This window comes from Saccoglossus kowalevskii, chromosome 9 (genome assembly GCF_978046115.1).
Source record: "Saccoglossus kowalevskii chromosome 9, keSacKowa6.1, whole genome shotgun sequence".
Classification (NCBI taxonomy): domain Eukaryota; kingdom Metazoa; phylum Hemichordata; class Enteropneusta; family Harrimaniidae; genus Saccoglossus; species Saccoglossus kowalevskii.
This window is the reverse complement of record NC_140649.1, coordinates 9,594,427-9,611,669: the sequence shown is the minus strand read 5'-3', so window position 1 is coordinate 9,611,669 and position 17,243 is coordinate 9,594,427. Positions and strand designations below refer to the sequence as shown.

The window sequence follows — 17,243 nt, the reverse complement described above, 5'->3', positions numbered from 1 at the left end:
ATTTGACCTGCGACTGCGCAGTTGTTATGCGGCTGAAAGACATGTGTTATGTAGTGAAGATATCGAATGAAGTTTTTTTGTTAGCCTGAAAAGCACATGCACCGTGTCGCAGTAATCTAGTGCTGAGTGTGAAAGTAACATCAGTGTGTGGTATAAGTCAGTTAAAATGTCAGACTGTCGTTCGATTGAGAAGGTAGGACAAATTCTCTGCGACAGAGGACGGCCATTGACCGACAGATTCCGGGCACTATTCACCTTACGCAATTTGGGTGGGAAACATGCGATCGACAGTATAGTGAGATGTTTAGATGACCCGTCAGCATTGTTAAAACATGAATTGGCCTATTGCATGGGGCAGATGCAAGACCCGTATGCTATACCATACCTGGTGAATGTGTTGAAAGATACGAATCAAGAACCGATGGTTAGACACGAAGCAGGTACAGAACTCGGGGATAACACATGTTATTAAAGGGCGGTGGTCGTCGAGTCGCGTCTTGTTCGGTGTGGGACTTGTGACAACGTACACAACGCGTGTGAAATACATTTTTTTAGTTTACGTGAAATTCGAACACGCGCTGAGTTACCACCTCCCTTTAATTGTCACTTTTTTTTCTGAAAAAAAGATATTAATGTGAATGAATGAAATGAATGGATCTATTAATTAATTAATAATGGATATTATTTTTAGGAAAGAGTTCCCTAAGGCCCCCTCATCCCTAACCTGAACCCTAACCCTAACACTCCAGCCCCCAAGTGTAATTCAATATGCCCCTCCAAATAATTATAAATGACCCAAAAAGGGGTATATGCTATTGAAACGGAGGAGGGGTACTGGAGTGGTAGGGTTAGGATTAGAGTTATGGGTCAGGGGCCCTACGGAACTCTTACCATTTTAGTTTTAGTTTTTCTTCTCATTGTAGGGAAAATTGATGATGAAGTGATGTGGTTTAAATTTTATTTTGGAATAAATAAGATTATTTAATATCACAAGATATACCTATATATTCAATGTTTAACATTTATTAAAAAAATGCTTTTGAGGTTATTTGGAATGACAAAACATCCTCTGAAACGGAAAAATATTTCCCCATTTTACCATATGCAATGCACTTTTACAGTACGCAAAAATTGCGAAAACTAAATGTGTGAGGTACACGTTTCAAACAGATGTATACAGGTATTAACAAGTAATAATCTTTTCCTGGAATCTTTCACTTTTAGTTTTTACCCCTATACACCATGTACTATTTTCACCTATTCTTCAGATCTCATGTTTAGCGATGCACAACAATATACAGTGAATTTGAATGTTTCATCAGAAGTAATATAACAAGGTTTGCTGCTACTCTTGCGGAAATGTATTCAACCAGTGCTACTGAATCCCATAGCAAATATTGTATAGATTTAAATAGTCACGATGAGATCAAAAATTTAAAACTAAACTATATGTTAGAGGTGTTCTTTAATTCTTCATTATTTTCATAAATTAATTTATTGAATAAACAATCATTTGTTTTCATGAAATAATAGTTTCCGATAACAATAATGAATAAAACACTGTTTGATAAATTTGTGAATGAACAAGTTGTAAGTTGAACCCATCTGAAACAGTCCGTTGTTTACAACGATCATTGAAGTGTCTGCGAATATTGTAAAAGTCACTCAGTATTTGCCTACCAGGGTGGGGGAGTTAGGTGTATGTAAACATTTTTTACCTGCTTGTAATACAGACTTAATATTCAGAAGTAAGACTACTAATTGCAAGTTAGTTAGGAAGGAAAATGAACAAAATCATTTTTTAGGTTATTACATAGGCAGCATCAGTCATGGTAATTTTATTGGTTGTAGAAAGGTAATAGAAAGGCAGCTTTTGACCCGATGCATAGAATCCTTTGTATAAGCGCATGTCTACTTTCATTTTTCATAACACCACTGCGTATTATAAATGATTATCATTACACCTCAGAATAAGACCAGTCATGGTAATTTCGCATTATATCAAGATTCAAAAAAGAAAAGATTATAAAATTAAAAAAATAGTTTAAGTTCACCAAAAAAGTGTAAAGTTATAATGTTAGTGGGGATTGCACTTGAAGAGAGCATCCATCATGACAAATTTGTTGTATACTGTAGAATACTTTATTTTCGCTTGGAATTTATTTTCGCTATTTTCGCTGAAGGGATGAATCCGTGAAAATAAAATCCAGCGAATATACTTTTTTCCTATATTTCACATTAAACTCATCAAAAATCAGTGAAAATAAATTCCATACAAAATGCCCAAAAAGCCTTTCAGCGAAAATTAATTCCAGCGAAAATAAAGTATTCCACAATAGTATAGAAATTCTATTCTCAGGGGAGAGTATCTAGGAGTTGACTTTAATTAGTCCCAGTTGGATGTAGTCCAAAACAGGGACTTATGTTTTGGGTTCTGTCTGTGCGTCAGTCAACATTTCTCAGAGACAACTTGACATATTTTCTTCAAAACTGGTACAAAGACAAGGCATAATAGGAGACATTGATTTATTTTTTTAGTTGGTTGACCTTTGACCCACTGGTGGCCATTTTTGTCCCCAAATACACCAAACGTCAACCGTCTCACAGACATGCCTTTACTGATTTCATTCAAACTTGTCATTGACATCAGTCATGGTGGGTTACTGATGCATGTAATTTTTTTTCGTGATTCGATTCAAAATGGCGGACTGGTGGCCATTTTGTTTTTTACGAGTGTTCCGCTCATTTCACAGAGATGATTGTACAAATTTGGGTTAAATTTTGTACAAAGGTACGATATAACGGGTTAAATGTTGTTTTTAGTTATTTTTCGTTTTCATCGAAATTTAGCCGAATGGAGGCCATTTTCGTCTGAATTGCACTTCAATTGAAAATAGCCGACTGATGGTCATTTTTTTTTTTTTTTTTTTTCTGAGTGTTCTGCCTATTTCACAAAGATGATTTTATAGATTGGGTTTAAATTTGGTACAAAGGCAAGATATAATTAGGTAAATGTTGTTTTTAATTATTTTTGGATTTCAATGAAATTTATGAAAAACAAATAAAATTGCAAAATTTGAACATGTCAACTGTTTTTCAGGCATGCATTGTGCATGTTGATTATATTGACTTGTTCCTAAATAAAATTAACACCCTGGTCGGGTTATCGAAACAGCTTTGTTTTTTCTTCAGCCGACAATGAAAAAAAAAAGACATTTTCAGAACTATGTCGCTACAAGCATAGACTTCTTGACGTTTTACCCAATGTGACTTTTATGTGTTCATTTAATTAATACTCAAAGAAGATTAGTATTACGTTGAATAAATAATACCAAAAAAATAAAATAAAAAAATGCAGCTAATTACCATTTACCGTAACTGACAGCAGTAGATAATGAATATTAATGGAAGATTGTACATGTACTAGTATATGGTATTAGTGAAAGAAGACTGTGTATGATATCTAAGTGCCATTACAATTATATTATTAACCACGTCGTTCATTACGAGTTCCAACTAAGCGTGCACAATGTAAAAATTAAAGACCTAAAACAAATTATATTTATTTTAAATCAAGATCAAAAACTCCATTGAATGGAAACCATGTGTATAAGAGGGAGCACACCTTTGTTACCATTGGTAACACTCTATATTTGTTATAACTGATCATCATAATCTACTGACTGTTCCAGGTTCTCTAAGAGGGTGCAAGCCCAGGGTATGAGGGCGCTGCGCCACTGTTCACTTTTTTGGAAGAACCCCTGGTATAAGTGCCACTGTGATTAGAAAATGCTGCAATCTTCTGCACAAATTACCCAGTTAAAAGTTGTTATGCAGGTAATAACAGGATTAAAACTGCATATGCAAAACTAAAATAGTTAAAAAAATTTTGTGATTACAGGAGAAGCGCTTGGGGCAATTGGCTCACCTGCAGCTGTTGACATTCTTAAGGAATATGCTTCTGATCCAGTAGTAGAGGTAATGAACTCTGATTATTATTCATTTTTGATCATTACATGAAAACATCATAATGCTTATATTGAATGTTATAAAAATTTGATGCTGCAACGTTAGCCAGGCAGTAATTTATAACACTATGGCGTCCTTGTAGCCACAAGTTGCTATTTTATTAGTCTCCATTGAAGAAAGTTCAAAATGGACTCATGTTTTAGGTTCTATCCATGCGTGCATGTGTCCATCAATGTGGTTGACTTTTGTCCGCTGGCAGCAATTTTGGTTCTATCAAGCTTAGTATTAACTCCACTCATGCTGCTTTAGTGTTGAACATTAATTTGTTCACTGATTTGAATTCAAAATAGCTGACGGTTTTCCAAGAGATATTCTTACAGATTTGAGGAAATGAATGTTTTTATCCAACTAATTGACATTTTTGCCACAAAAAAAAAAAAAACACACAAATTTTTAACATGTTCTCAACTGTTTCTCAGCCATGCCTATACCATTTCATTCAAATTTTGTATGTACATCACTCCTAATGGGTTACTGTTACACATAATATAGTTTTGGTAGCTGATGCAATATTCTGGTAGTCCACTGGTGGCAATTTTTGTTTACATGTTATGTCATTGATAATGACCTTTTTCACATTCTAAGCATCCTCATATACATGTCAAGTCAGTGTTGGTCTGTTTGTTGTCATCCTCTGTAAACATGAACAAAAATTTTCCCATTTTGAAATAGCATAAATTCAGATTTTTTTTTCATTATGTAAATGTAAGGGGACAATGTAATTTCATCATACTCTGCTCATTAACATGTTAGGGAAACATGTTAGTATGAATTCAATCTAATATTGCTGACTGTGATATTCTGATTCATAACTGAACTCAAACCAAGCTTGAAGAACACACTTTCTAAGTATTTGGTTACTAATCATTATGTATGTCATTTTAATTTATAGATCATTTTCAATTTTATAGATGCTATTAAAAATCAGTCCTAAATCATTAATAATTGTAATAATCTTTATTGAAATTGTGTCTTCATTGGGATTTTGATATCTTAACAATAACGACAAAAAAAGTACAGTCAAACCTCATAACGAAAAGCATTGGACCAACGTAAACAGTTTGTTATAACCAATTAGCCTCTAGGTGGCGCTTTTAAAACAAACAAGATGGCTGCCGGACCCCCCCCCCCCCGATTTTAAAATGAAGTCAGCAATAATAAATGCACATTAGACACATACTTTCACATGAGAATACACTTTTATTACCATTGTATGTTCATTATTCTTCATAAAATACATAAAAATATGTTCCTTTGCCATATATGTAAATAATCAAAGTGTTTTAATACACTGTCAAAATTGAGGCCGACAATAAGTGTTCACATGCTTGTACAATGTGGATTCACATTCATTTGAAACAGTTACACATGGATTACACAGAACGTGAAGTTCGAATAAAATTGAGCACGGCAGAACAAATTCTCACTGGTAACAAGAATTTTTCAGACAACCTAGAAAAAGTCTGTGATTTTCGCTTGACGGTGGTTACACATTGTAGAAAACAACATGTCCTCAACGGCTGAACGCTTACTAAACATTTCAATGTCAACGTTATCACGGGACTGGAGATAGTTTCTGAGCTTGAAAAGGCAAGTTAGTGCTTGTGATGTAGTCGGCACATCGTCTAAAACAGAAGCGGTATCAATGTTTTCGACATTTTCTTCATCGTCATCCAACGGTCCCGCTATCACCGATGCAACAATGTCATCGTCTGTGGGAATTTCACAAACATCAATCTCTTCGTCGACAGCGACAAAATCAGAAAAAGAAAGCTGGTCTGGTAGATCTACCTGCTGTGAAAGATTTTCCCAAAGTGTGGATAGATTGTCGTCAACGTGTTCGCGATTGTCGTCAGCTGTTTCGATGTCACCACTTTCACCGTGGACAAATTCTGCCTTACGGAAACAGTTTGCAATGGAAGTTGACTTGACTTTGATCTAAGACGAGTGTATCATGTCGATGGCATCTTTAATGTTGATAATCGGCAGATTTTCACCGGCATCAAGGAATACAAGCATTCTCTCGACTACCCGTCTTCTGTAATGACTTTTGAAATTTCTTATAACGCCCATATCCATCGGCTGCAATTTTGACGCTGTGTTTGGCGGCAAAAACACAAGTTTGATTGATGTCAGATTACTTACGACAGGATGGGCGGAACAGTTGTCGACAAACATCAACACTTTTCGTTTTTCAAAAGTGAATTTTCTGTCTTGTTTTATATGAAGCCAGTCTCGAAGTAAATCACTGTTCATCCAGGCTTTTCTGTTTGCTGCGTAATCGACAGGAAGGACATCCAAGTTCACATTTTTAAAACACCTAGGTTTCTTTGATTCACCAAGGACGAGCGGTTTCAACTTTTCTGAGCCATCCATGTTAGCGCATAACATCACTGTTATTCGCTCTTTACTCTTTTTATCGCCAGAACAGCTCTCGTTTTTAAAGGCCAGTGTCTTATCTGACATGAGTCATCAATGGTAGTCTGGATAACGGATGCAGCCTCGCCACACACAGATTTAAATGTGATACCGTGGCGACCTTTAAAACGTTCCAACCAGCCATTGCTAGCTTTAAATTCAGGATGACCCAGTTTCTCTGCAAATATTCAGCTTTGGCTTGTAATACTGGTCCTCCGATAGGAATATTTTGCGACCGTGCGGTGGTGAACCATTTTAGTAGCCCCATCGACAGCCGAGAAACGAAATCGTTTTCGACTCGGAGCAAGCTTGCTGTGTTCGAACATCTCTTTTATCTGAGATTTTTTAGCTCCGCTGTCGACTTTGTCGAGCGGAGCTTATCATATGAGTGATTGTCCGTCGTCGTCGTCCGTGTCAATGTTTTACTTTTTTGACTTCTTCTTGAAAACTACAAGCCTGAATGCTTTGATACTTGGTGTATATGTACCTTGGGTAGACCTCTCTTAGGTTTGTTCATTTCATGTTGATATCTTCAATTCTCTAATTTTGGTGAATATTTTTGTCATTTTTGGTAAAAAGTGATATTTTCGACTTCTTGTTAAAAACCGCAAGTGCAATTGCTTTGATATTACATATATAGGTACTACATGTGGACCTCTCTCAGATTTGTTCATTTTGTAATGATATCTTTAATTCTCTAATTTTGGTGAATATTTTTATCATTTTTGGTAAAATGTGATATTTTCAACTTCTTGTTAAAAACCGCAAGTCCAATTGCTTTGATACTACATATATAGGTACTACATGTGAACCTCTCTCAGATTTGTTCATTTCGTGATGATATCTTCAATTCTCTAATTTTGATGAATATTTTTGTAATTTTTGGTAAAAAGTGATATTTTCGACTTCTTGTTAAAAACCACAAGTCTGATTGCTTTGATATTACATATATAGGTACTACATGTGGACCTCTCTCAGATTTGTTCATTTTGTGATGATGTCTTCAATTCTCTAATTTTGGTGAATATTTTTGTAATTTTTGGTAAAAAGTGATATTTTCGACTTCTTGTTAAAAACCAATAGTTCAATTGCTTTGATATTACATATTTAGATACTACATGTAGACCTTTCTCAGATTTGTTCGTTTCGTGGTGATATCTTTGATTCTATAATTTTGGTGAATATTTTTGTCATTTTTGGTAAAAAGTGATATTTTTGACTTCTTGTAAAAAACCAATAGTCTGATTGCTTTGATATTACATATATAGGTACTACATGTGGACCTCTCTCAGATTTGTTCATTTTGTGATGATATCTTCGATTCTATAATTTTGGTGAATATTTTTGTCATTTTTGGTAAAAAGTGATATTTTTGACTTCTTGTAAAAAACCAATAGTCTGATTGCTTTGATATTACATATTTAGATACTACATGTAGACCTTTCTCAGATTTGTTCATTTCGTGATGATATCTTCGATTCTATAATTTTGGTGAATATTTTTGTCATTTTTGGTAAAAAGTGATATTTTCGACTTCTTGTAAAAAACCAATAGTCTGATTGCTTTGATATTACACATATAGGTACTACATGTGGACCTCTCTCAGATTTGTTCATTTTGTGATGATATCTTCAATTCTCTAATTTTGGTGAATATTTTTGTCATTTTTGGTAAAAAGTGATATTTTCGACTTCTTGTTAAAAACTGCAAGTCCGATTGCTTTGATACTATACATATTGTTCATTTTCTAATGATGTCTTCAGTTCTTTAATTGAAATGTGCATTGCTAACAGCGGAGCTATCTCAGCCGATAGGCTGCTTGTTCTTTAAAGTTGTAGAGAGCGTACTCGGTTTGACATCAAACTTTCGGCAAACATATCACCATGACGAAGACCTGATTCAATAGCTTGAATCATTTTGAACTTGCAGTGGGGTGAGGGGTGGGGGGTATCGGCTGGTATCTAGTGTAAGAAATAGACAAGGGATGAAGGCTCCAGCCAGCTCACATTTTTTAAACTCGAAAAAACAGACGAAAAGAATGAAAAATAAAATATAAAAAAATACCAGGTTTAAGAATATTAGTTGCTTCTTCAAATTTCCCCAAAGCCCTACCTACATTTTACCGATATCTGCAGAATAAATCAAGAAAACTACACAAATTTACTTCATTTAGGAATTCCTAGCAGTTTGCCCGAACGCATGGCACAGTTGGAGGCGTGGCCTGTTCAGCATTTGTCAACAACCAATCACAAGACTGGTTCATCCCTTCATCCCTTGTCTATTTCTTACACTAGATACCGGCAGATAAACGATGCCCATTGCATAGGAAAGTAAGCATTTCAAACAGGACTTTTGTTGTTCGTTCGTTGTAACCGGTTTTTCGTTGTAATCGAGTTTGTACTAATGAGGTTTGACTGTATAGAAAAAAAAAGATTAGGTTATTTCAACTTTATTTTATGGGCTAAATATACAGGAAATGTGAACAAATATCAAAATTTCAATGCCTAATTTCAGCCTGTCACATCATTGATTATGTTGGTTTCTCATTTGATTGTGCTTTCAAATTTCATTTGCTAATGCTGTTAGCGAAAATTTGTTTCTGTTCCAAAATTATTGCTGCACCATGACATGATGTGGGTCCCATGCGATGTAAACATTCTTGATTTTTTTTAAGCTGTACAGCGTGATGACTGTTTTAAATAGAGCTTGAAGTGGAGCTTATAATTTTCTTAGGATAACATATTAATTATTATTTTCCCCCCAATATAGGTTGCAGAAACATGTGAACTGGCGCTTAAAAGAATAGAATGGCTTCATAGTAATGATAAGAGTAATCTAACAGACAATCCGTTCACATCTGTGGATCCAGCTCCTCCATCAACGGAAAATAATATAGAAACATTGAGAACAATCTTACTTGATGAAAACTTACCGTTGTTTGAACGGTATAGAGCTATGTTTTCTTTGAGAAATAATGGATGTAAGGAATCGGTGCTTGCTTTGTCTGAAGGTTTGTGAAATATTTCCATTATTACTGGTTTGAGAGACACAAAAAGGATTCTTGTAGAGTCTGAACGAATATGCGTCTTTCACTGCAATTTTGAAAGTTTTTATCTGGCTACGTTGGTTTAATATCTTGTACTAGTAATACCAGTGATCCATCTGTAGTAACTCGTGGTCAGCTCTGGGTAACTTAGTTAGGAATTTCTCTTGAAATTTGAAAACTGGTTAGCTTGCTTTATAAGCATGTAGAAAGTACAGGCCGACTTTATATGTAAACTGTAAGTCAGTACAGGTTAGCTTGCAGCTCGCTCATTTTTGAAACATTTACTTCATACTGGTTAGCTAGTTTTGGAAACTGGTAGCTAAAATTGCTCAGCTTCTATTTGTTAACTTGCTTTTATAACTGGCAGTCACCACTCACTAGTTTGTTTTGGAATTAATGCCTAGCTTAATGTTTGAAAACTTGTACTTGTAGTCGGTATGGTGAGCTGACTTTTGGTATTGGCTAGCTTGCTTTGGAAAATATTATTATTGACAAGTGTGTCATACAAATGTGTCAGACATTTCTTTTTTAAGCTTAAGTAAAAAGGGGGAGCTAAAACAAACTTGTCTTTTAATTAAACACATGTGAAATTATTTTTCAACACATTTAAATCACTCCCATAGCTAACCTCAGTGCTTTTGTTCAAACTTGGTACATACTAGTACATCGGACATTGTGGGACCTTGATGCACGTCATTTAGTTTTTCAGATCAGATTTAAAATGGCTGACTTACAGCCGTTTTGATTTAATGAATGTGGTTCTAGTGCCGTATCTCTGACATGCTTTGACTGATTATGTTACAATTTTATATATTTATTATACATCATGTCATAGATATATAGGTGTATTCAAAATGGCTGACTGGTAGCCATTTAGCTTTAATTAATGCTGTTCCAGAGTAATATCTCTCAATATGAACAAGTACTTGTCTGATGATCAGATACAAGATGTCTGAATATTATTCATTTTAATGTTAAAAAAATCTTCATAATCAAGCATCAGCTACTAGATCTATATCTTTGTCATGTTTATGTTCCAACTATACAGTGTATAAACAAAACTATGTATCTCAACTAATAAGAACTGTGCCATGCATGACTTATTACACATTAATTTAGGAGAGTGAGTGTGACGTGATTATAGAGTAAATTATTTCCTCAAGGTATGTATGTAACTACATCTTGTCTTAGCTATGTGATGGGAACTGTTATTCAATTTATGTTTTATGTTTGTACATTGCAGGTTTGAAATGTGGCAGTGCATTATTTCGACATGAGATTGCATACGTGCTTGGACAAATGCAGCACGAGGCTGCTGCTGAACAATTAATTATATCATTAAGGAAACCAGAAGAGAATGCGATGGTTCGACATGAATGTGCCGAAGCACTTGGATCAATAGCCAAAGATGAATGCATGAAGATACTGAAAGATTACTCTAAAGATGAAGAAAGGGTTGTGAGGGAAAGTTGTGAGGTCGCTTTAGATATGTATGAATATGAAAAAAGTAACCAATTTCAATATGCAGATGCACTTAGTAAAGTGGCTGAAGATCAGATTAAATAAAATACTATTTTTAATGATATTCTAATTCTTATGATGTAAGGTTATATGTGTACTTGTTTTCACCACCACTCTGAAAAACCGGTTGTTCAACTTTTTTTACACTTTGATTGCCAGTTTAAATCTTTGTCATATTTTGGAGACCTGAATTTGCCCTCAGAATACTTGCATATTCGACTTCTTTAGCACATTTGAAATACATTTTTTGACATGTTTAAAAATAATTCATGCTGATTCCTCACTGATATAATGCCTTATTCAGTTGTCTGGTGATTTGATAAAATTTGTTGAATTAATTGACTTCCATTTTGTCTAAAATCCCTAGTTTGTAAACATGCCCGAAACCGTTTTAAGCTTTGTGTTAAAATCATGCATATTCAGATTCCAGTCATACTGTGATTCAACACTGATGATGCATGGAAGACCTGTATAATTGTCAATGCTAGGTGTTTAGTTGCCCTGTTACAAAAATGGTTAGAAAAGCCAGATATTGCCAGTTTGGATCCACTGGTCTTGTTTCAATAGTCTTGTATACTTGATGAATGTTTGTTTCAGTGCTGGCTATTTGAAAGGTAATTGACAATAAATTCTGATGTATACTGGAATCTGTTATACCGGTACATCTTATGTTTAGACATAATAAGGAAATGTAGTAGGATGCCTACAGAGATCTCGATATGATTGGCAATAGGAGAATAGTACATACACTATCTTAGTAACTGGCATTTTAGAATCTCTTCTTCATCAACTCAAATTATGTTCTATGTAATTTAGTTATTTTCTTGTATTTTTCCATACTTTCTAGGCAATTTTCCTTGTTTTTCATTCAATTTCCCTACATTTCATTCCATGTCCCTAGTTTCATTTTATTAGTCCCCCGTTCGGATAAAGTCCGAAAACTGGGACTTATAATTTGGTCTCTGTGCGTCCATCAGTCCATCCGGAGTCATATCTCAGAATCCCTTGGGCCGATTCTGTTCATTCTTTGCATGTGCCTAGTACTTTATGTGGGACATATGCACATGCAGTGGTTTAGCGATTTGATTCAAAATGGCCGACTGGCAGCCGTCTTGTTTTTTGAAAATGTTGTATTTTGGACATGCTTTGTCAGTTTTTATTCAAATTTAGTACTAGTACATAGATCATACATGTTAGGATACATGTCCCTGACCGTTCATGAGTTCCTGAGTCTGTCCGTCCGTCCGTTCGTGCGTCAGTCTGTCCAGAGTCATATTTCAGAATCCTGTGGGCCGATTTCGTTCATTCTTTGCATGTGTCTAGTACCTTATGTGGGACATATGCACATGCAGTGGTTTAGAGATTCGATTCAAAATGGCCGACTGGCAGCCATCTTGCTTTTTGTAAAATGTTGTATTTTGGACATGCTTTGTCAGTTGTCATTCAAACTTGGTACATAGATTATTCATGTTAGAATTTATTTTGCAATTGGATCAAAGATTTTATGCGGTATCTTGTCAGTTTTCATTCAAATTTGGCACATACATGTACTTTATACATGTTAGGATGCATGTCCATGACAATTTGTTTCTAAATCTAGTCAAGGATGGCCGATTGACAGTTATCTGACTTTTTGGCCTTACTACTATATTTCCACAATTTATGTACCATTTTCATTCGAATTTGGCACATACATCATATACATATCAGGGTGTTTCATAATCAGATCAAAGATGGCCAAATAATGGCTGTTTTTATTTTTGGCCATATTACTACTACACGGAACATGTGTTTTGATGTAAATAAACAATCTGTTGTATACGCCACTTGGAACTCAAGTTTCAAGAACACGCTCGCGACAACCCCTCCGCTTTAACATGACGAGCACAAAGAGAACTATCAAACATTTAACGGAGACTGTGTCATTTTCAATGACTTGTTTTTCCTACTTTTCATTCCAGTTTTCCTACTTTTATTCTATTTCCCTCCCTTTCATTCCATTTTCCCTACTTTTTCATCCCATTTTCTTACTTTTCATTTCATTTGTCCTACCCTTCATTAAATTTGTTTACTCTTTGTTCAATTTTTAATTTGATTTACTACTTTCATTTGATTTACATCTTCATTCAATTAGTATCTCAAAAAATGAGATATGGAATACTGCTATGTCTGTTGTAGAAACTTGGACTAATGCAGATTTGATTAGATTTGGGGTAAAAATCTGTGCATATTAATTACCTAATTGCATAATGATTTGTCAATGTTTGGCTTTTCCACTGATATCTCAAGTACTAGTAATCACATTTCGATTAAACTTTGTACATAGATGCTCTAGGACTATGCAGAGACCTGATTAGTTTTTGGTAAATATTTGTGCATATTAATCACGTAGATAACCAATTAGTTAACCAATTTCAGCTTTCACACTGGTATCTCGAAAGCTAATCACATTTCAATGAAATTTGATACATAGATGTTCTAGGACAATGCATTACCTGATTAGTTTTGGGTTCGAATCTGTGCATATTAATTACCTAATTAGCATGATATTTTTTGGTTCTAATCACATCTCAATGAAACTTGGTACATAGTTGGTCTGTGCATAGACCTTAAAAGTCTATGGTCTGTGACATTATGACACTGACTTTATTAGTTTTACACTCAAATCTGTGCATATTAATTACAAATGTATCTGATTTGCATAACTAGTCAATTTTCAGCTTCTCCATTATTATCTTAAGTACAAGTAACTTTGAATTATTTTTTCCAATACTCTAAGCATTCAGAACTTTTTTCTAAGCTTTATTTTACTTTTCTGATTTTCCTGCGTTTCGTTCAACTTGTTCAACTTCCATGCTATTATACAACATTGCAGACTGTGTTTCCTCAACATTTTCCAACTTTTCAAATTTGTGTTCCAACTTTGTTCGATTTGGAATCTTTTCATACATTGCATGGTACATTTTACACTTTCCAAACAATGTTTCATTAGAATTTTTCAACATTTTATTTTGGCATTCTGATGTTTTCCGACATTTTTGTTCAATGAACGAAAATTTTCACACTTCCCAGAGATCTTTCACGATTTTCCATTAACTTTTTCGACTTTTCAGACAACCTTTCTGACATTTCATTCAATTTTTCGACTTTTGCGATTTTCCAGACAACTTTTTGCACCTTCCATGCTAATTTTTTGAATTTCCAGACAATATTTCATAAAAATATGGGTTGTTTATCAGATTAATTTTCAGTTTATTTTCTTACTGGATTAAAAATACAATAGACACTAGTTTGAACAACAAAAACAATAACATCCAGTGGTTCCATGATGAAATCTTGGGAATTGAGGAGCCCCTACTTTTCATTCAGCCTTCCGGACAAGTGTTTCGATATTACAAATTTACCGATTTGTTATTAAAGATAACAGACCGTCCTTGCAATTGTTCACACTTTCCGATACAATGATTCACTCAACGTGTTTATTAGTCCCCGTTCGGACGGAGTCCGAAAACGGGGACTTATGTTTTGCCCTTTGTGCGTCCGTCCGTGCGTCCGTGATCACCTGTATCTCGAACATGCATGGACCGATTATGTTCAAACTTCACTCATACATCACACATTATATGGGACATATGCACATGCATTTTTTTCATGATCCGATTAACGATAGCCGAATAGCGGCCATTTTAAGGCCGAAAATGCATAAAAATGGCACATTTTCACCATTCCGGACCCGGATCTCAGTTATGCATGGACGGATTTCGTTCAAATTTGGTACATACATTAAACATAATAGGACCTTGATGCACGTCATTTTTTTTTTCGGATCAAGTTCGAAATGGCCGACTGGCGGCCATTTGGTTTTAAAGAATTCAGTTCTGGATCCGTATCAGAGACATGTCTGGATTGATCAAGTTCAAACTTCACACACACAAGGTACATCATGTCACAAATATGTATGTGCATTTGTTTCATGATCCCATTAACGATAGCCAAATGGCGGCCACTTTAAGGCCGAAAATGCATTGAAATCGCACATTTTCACCATTCCGGACCCAGATCTCAGTTATGCATTGACGGATTTCATTCAAATTTGGTACATACATTAAACATAATAGGACCTTGATGCACGTCATTTTTTTTTTCAGATCAAGTTCGAAATGGCCGACATTTTCACCATTCCGAACCCGGATCTCAGTTATGCATGGACGGATTTTGTTCAAATTCGGTACTTACATTAAACATAATAGGACCTTGATGCACGTCATTTTTTTTTTCGGATCAAGTTCGAAATGGCCGACTGGTGGCCATTTTCTTAAAGAATTCAGTTCTGGATCCGTATCCAAGACATGTCTGGATTGATCAAGTTCAAACTTCACACACACATGGTGCATCATGTCACAAATAGATATGTGCATTTGTTTCATGATCCGCTTAGCAATAGCTGAATGATGGCCATTTTAAGGCCGAAAATGCATTAAAATCATGTATTTTCACAATTCCAGAACCGGATCTCAGTCATGCATGCATGGATTTTGTTCAGATTTAGTACAATGTGTTGTACATATGCAGGTGCATTTCGGTCATGATCTGCTTTGAATGTATATGTCACTCAAATATGAACGGAACGGGGACGTGTCATTGACAATGACTTGTTTTATTTCTCCTTTTCATTCAAATTCTCTGACTTTCCAGGATGCTTTTCCGGGCTACTTTTTGACTCCCATGTGCGAAGCACATAATGGGAGTCTTTGCAATTAGTGTGTCTGGGTGTGTATGTGTGTGTGTATGTGTGTCCGACTGTTCTACTGCTATCTCAAGAACCATACATCGGTTTTTGATTAAACTTGGTGCATATATGCTCTGGGCCAATGCGCAGATTTGATTAGGTTTTGGTAAAAATCCATGCTCGTTAATTACCTAATTTGCATGATAATTAGCTAATTTTTAGCTGTTCTACGACTGTTCCACTGATATCTAAAGAATCACTCATTGGATTTTGATGAAACTTGGTACATAGATGCTCTGAACATATGTGCAGATTTGATTAGTTTTTGGTAAAAATCCGTGCATATTAATTACCTAATTTGCATGATAATTAGCTGATTTTTAGCTGTTTCATGATTGTTCCACTGATATCTAAAGAACCACTCATTGGATTTTGATGAAACTTGGTACATAGATGCTCTGAACATATGCGCAGATTTGATTAGTTTTTGGTAATAATCCGTGGATACTAATTACCTAATTTGCATAATGATTAGTCAATTTTCGGGTTTTCCACTGATATCTCAAGTACTAATCATCACATTTCAATGAAATTTGGTACATAGATATCATATGACACTGCACAGACCTGATAGTTTTTATGGTAATATCAGTACATATTAATTACCTAATTTGCATAATTAGTTAATTTTTAGCATTTGATATATGTAGTGTGCATTACATTTCAATGAAACTTGGTACTTACATACTCGAGGACTATGCAGAGATTGATTGTTTCCGATAAATATTTGTGCATATTAATCACCTAACTTGCATAATTAATTAATTTTCAGCTTTTCCACAGCTATCTCAAGTACTAATCATCGCATTTCAATGAAACTTGGTACATAGATCCTTTAGGACTATGCAGAGACCTGATTAGTTTTAGGGTAAATAATTGTGCATATTAATTACCTAATTTGCATAATTAATTTTCAGCTTTTCTACTGATATCTAAAGTACTAATCATCACATTTCAATGAATCTAGAATTATGCAGACCCAATTAGTTTTCGGTAAATATTTGTGCATATTAATCACCTAATTTGCATAATTAACCAACTTTCACTCTGATATCTCAGGAACTAAACATCACATACCAATGAATGTACATGGATCACATACCAATGAATGTACATGAATGCTGTAGGATAATAGACAAACCTGGATAATTGTGGGTTAAAATCTGTACATATTAATTACCTAATTTGCATAATTAACCAATTTTAAGCTTTCACTCTGATATCTAAAGTACTAATTATTCCATTTCAATGAAACTTAGTACAAAGATGCTCTAGGACAATGTACAAACCTAATTAGTTTGGGGTAAAAATCTGTTCATATTAATTCCCTAATAAGCATAATAATTCATAATTTTTTGGTTCTAATCACATTTCAATTAAATTTGGAAACATAGATTTTCTGTTACATTGCGCAGACCTCATTAGTTTTACACTCAAATC

The 17,243-nt window shown here is 34.7% G+C and overlaps 1 protein-coding gene across 1 annotated transcript; it reads left to right on the top strand.

Annotated features, from left to right (window-relative positions):
* Position 1: 1 nt before the first annotated feature.
* On the top strand, positions 2-11,280 carry LOC100378204 (deoxyhypusine hydroxylase-like). The gene is made up of 4 exons (XM_002731308.4): positions 2-440; positions 3,902-3,978; positions 9,217-9,457; positions 10,737-11,280. Exons 1-4 carry the CDS (start codon positions 167-169, stop codon positions 11,057-11,059), a joined length of 915 nt encoding a protein of 304 aa, XP_002731354.1. The 5' UTR covers positions 2-166; the 3' UTR covers positions 11,060-11,280.
* The last annotated feature ends 5,963 nt before the right edge of the window (positions 11,281-17,243 follow it).